The sequence below is a fragment of the Lactuca serriola genome, chromosome 2 (assembly GCF_051521515.1).
Source record: "Lactuca serriola cultivar US96UC23 chromosome 2, Lser_US96UC23_V15, whole genome shotgun sequence".
NCBI classification, from domain to species: domain Eukaryota; kingdom Viridiplantae; phylum Streptophyta; class Magnoliopsida; order Asterales; family Asteraceae; genus Lactuca; species Lactuca serriola.
Window position 1 is genome coordinate 90,726,714 of NC_136409.1, and position 1,624 is coordinate 90,728,337.

At 42.3% G+C, this 1,624-nt stretch overlaps 1 protein-coding gene across 1 annotated transcript; it reads right to left on the minus strand.

The window, feature by feature from the left end:
* Nucleotides 1–649: 649 nt before the first annotated feature.
* LOC145089382 (uncharacterized) lies at nucleotides 650–1,333 on the minus strand. The gene has a single exon (XM_079027826.1). The coding sequence runs from the start codon at nucleotides 1,331–1,333 to the stop codon at nucleotides 650–652; it is 684 nt and encodes a 227-aa protein (XP_078883952.1).
* Between the last annotated feature and the right edge of the window lie 291 nt (nucleotides 1,334–1,624).

A 1,624-nucleotide genomic window follows, 5' to 3' on the forward strand; every position in this document is an offset into this window, starting at 1 on the left:
TTGGATATACTTACATAGATATTTTTACATATATACCTTGTTAAAAGCATGCCTGTATATGTATAGTTATATAAGTAATGTTTAAAGGGCTTAGGAAGGCTAACCCACTTTATTTCCTTTTCCTCGTTGGGATGTGGTCTGCTGGGTATCGGGTATCCGTCCGAAGGTCGTTTAGATATTTAGTTATATATCATGTGTACATATACGGACATAATAGTTCTAATCAGTTAGTTCAGTACCTTTGGGTAGCACAGGTATACGTTCATATATCCCTAGTAAACGTTTAAAAACTTCACCTCGTCCACGAAGAATGAGCATTTCTCCATTTTGCCATAGATTCTTTGGACTCTTAGGGTCTCGAACACTTGTTTCAAATGAGTCCCATGCTTCTCACGGCTCTTTCTATACACCAAGATGTCGTCTAGATAAACCACCACAAACCTGCCAAGAAAACGTTTAAAAACTTCATTCATTAGTCTCATAAACGTGCTCGGGGCGTTTGTAGGGCCAAACGGCATCACGGTCCATTCGTAAAGGCCATGCTTTGTTTTGAACGTTGTCTTCCATTCGTCCCCTTCACGTACTCGGATTTGATGGTACCCACTACGTAAGTCGATTTTTGAAAATACGACCAACCCGTGAAGTTCATCTAACATGTCGTCAAGTCGGGGAATCGGGAAACGATACTTGATGGTGATGCTGTTGACCGTCCTGCTATCGATACACAGCCTCCACGTTCCATCTTTCTTAGGTACGAGCAATACCGGTACGACACACGGACTAAGGCTTTCTCGAACATATCCCCTGGCCACGAGCTCATCAACTTGCCTTTGCAACTCCTTGGTCTCCTCGGGATTGCACCGATAGGCCGCCTTTTTGGTAAAGGAGTTCTTGGGATGAGATCGATCTGGTGTTCGATGCCACGAATAGGCGGCAAGCCGAGTGGTAAATCGTCAGGGAAAACATCTTTAAACCCATGTAAGAATTTTGTCACGTCATCATAGAAAGGATTTCCCGCCTCACCATCTTTGGCTACCATTAGGTACACCATGCCACCATCGTCAATCGTCTTTTCAACCTCCCGTTTAGTGGCAAAAATCGCAAGATTCGGCTTCGTTTCTCTAGTCTTTTCCGAGCGGATTTCGTGCGACGACATGGGTTTTAGTATGATTTGTTTGTTGTTATTTTTCATTTCATATTCATTGCTCCACCCTCTATGAGTCACGTCTCGATCATATTGCCAAGGACAACCCAAAAGTATGTGGCAAGCATCCACGAGAACCACGTCACAAAGGATATCATCTTTGTACGAGCCCATCGTCAAACCTACCATTACCTGTTTTGTTACTTTTATATTTTTATTGTCATCTAGCCAATGGAGCGCATAAGGTTTAGGATGGTTCATTGTGACCAATCCCAGTTTTGCCACTGTGACAACTCAAAATTTTCCATCCAGTATAGTCAAACACTTCATTAAAATTCAAACTCATTTCTGCTATCTTTTAGCACAATTAGGAGTTTATTTGAGCGTTCTGAGCCTTGTACACTTAAGGAATAAGTATCGGGGTTTATCGGCTGAAGTTGTAGCTCAAAGAAATGACCTTAAACACCCTTGCAAGGAGTT

Excerpts from the sequence above, each read along its gene's own strand:
- LOC145089382 (XM_079027826.1), bottom strand. The coding sequence starts at position 1,333 with ATGGTAGGTTTGACGATGGGCTCGTACAAAGATGATATCCTTTGTGAC.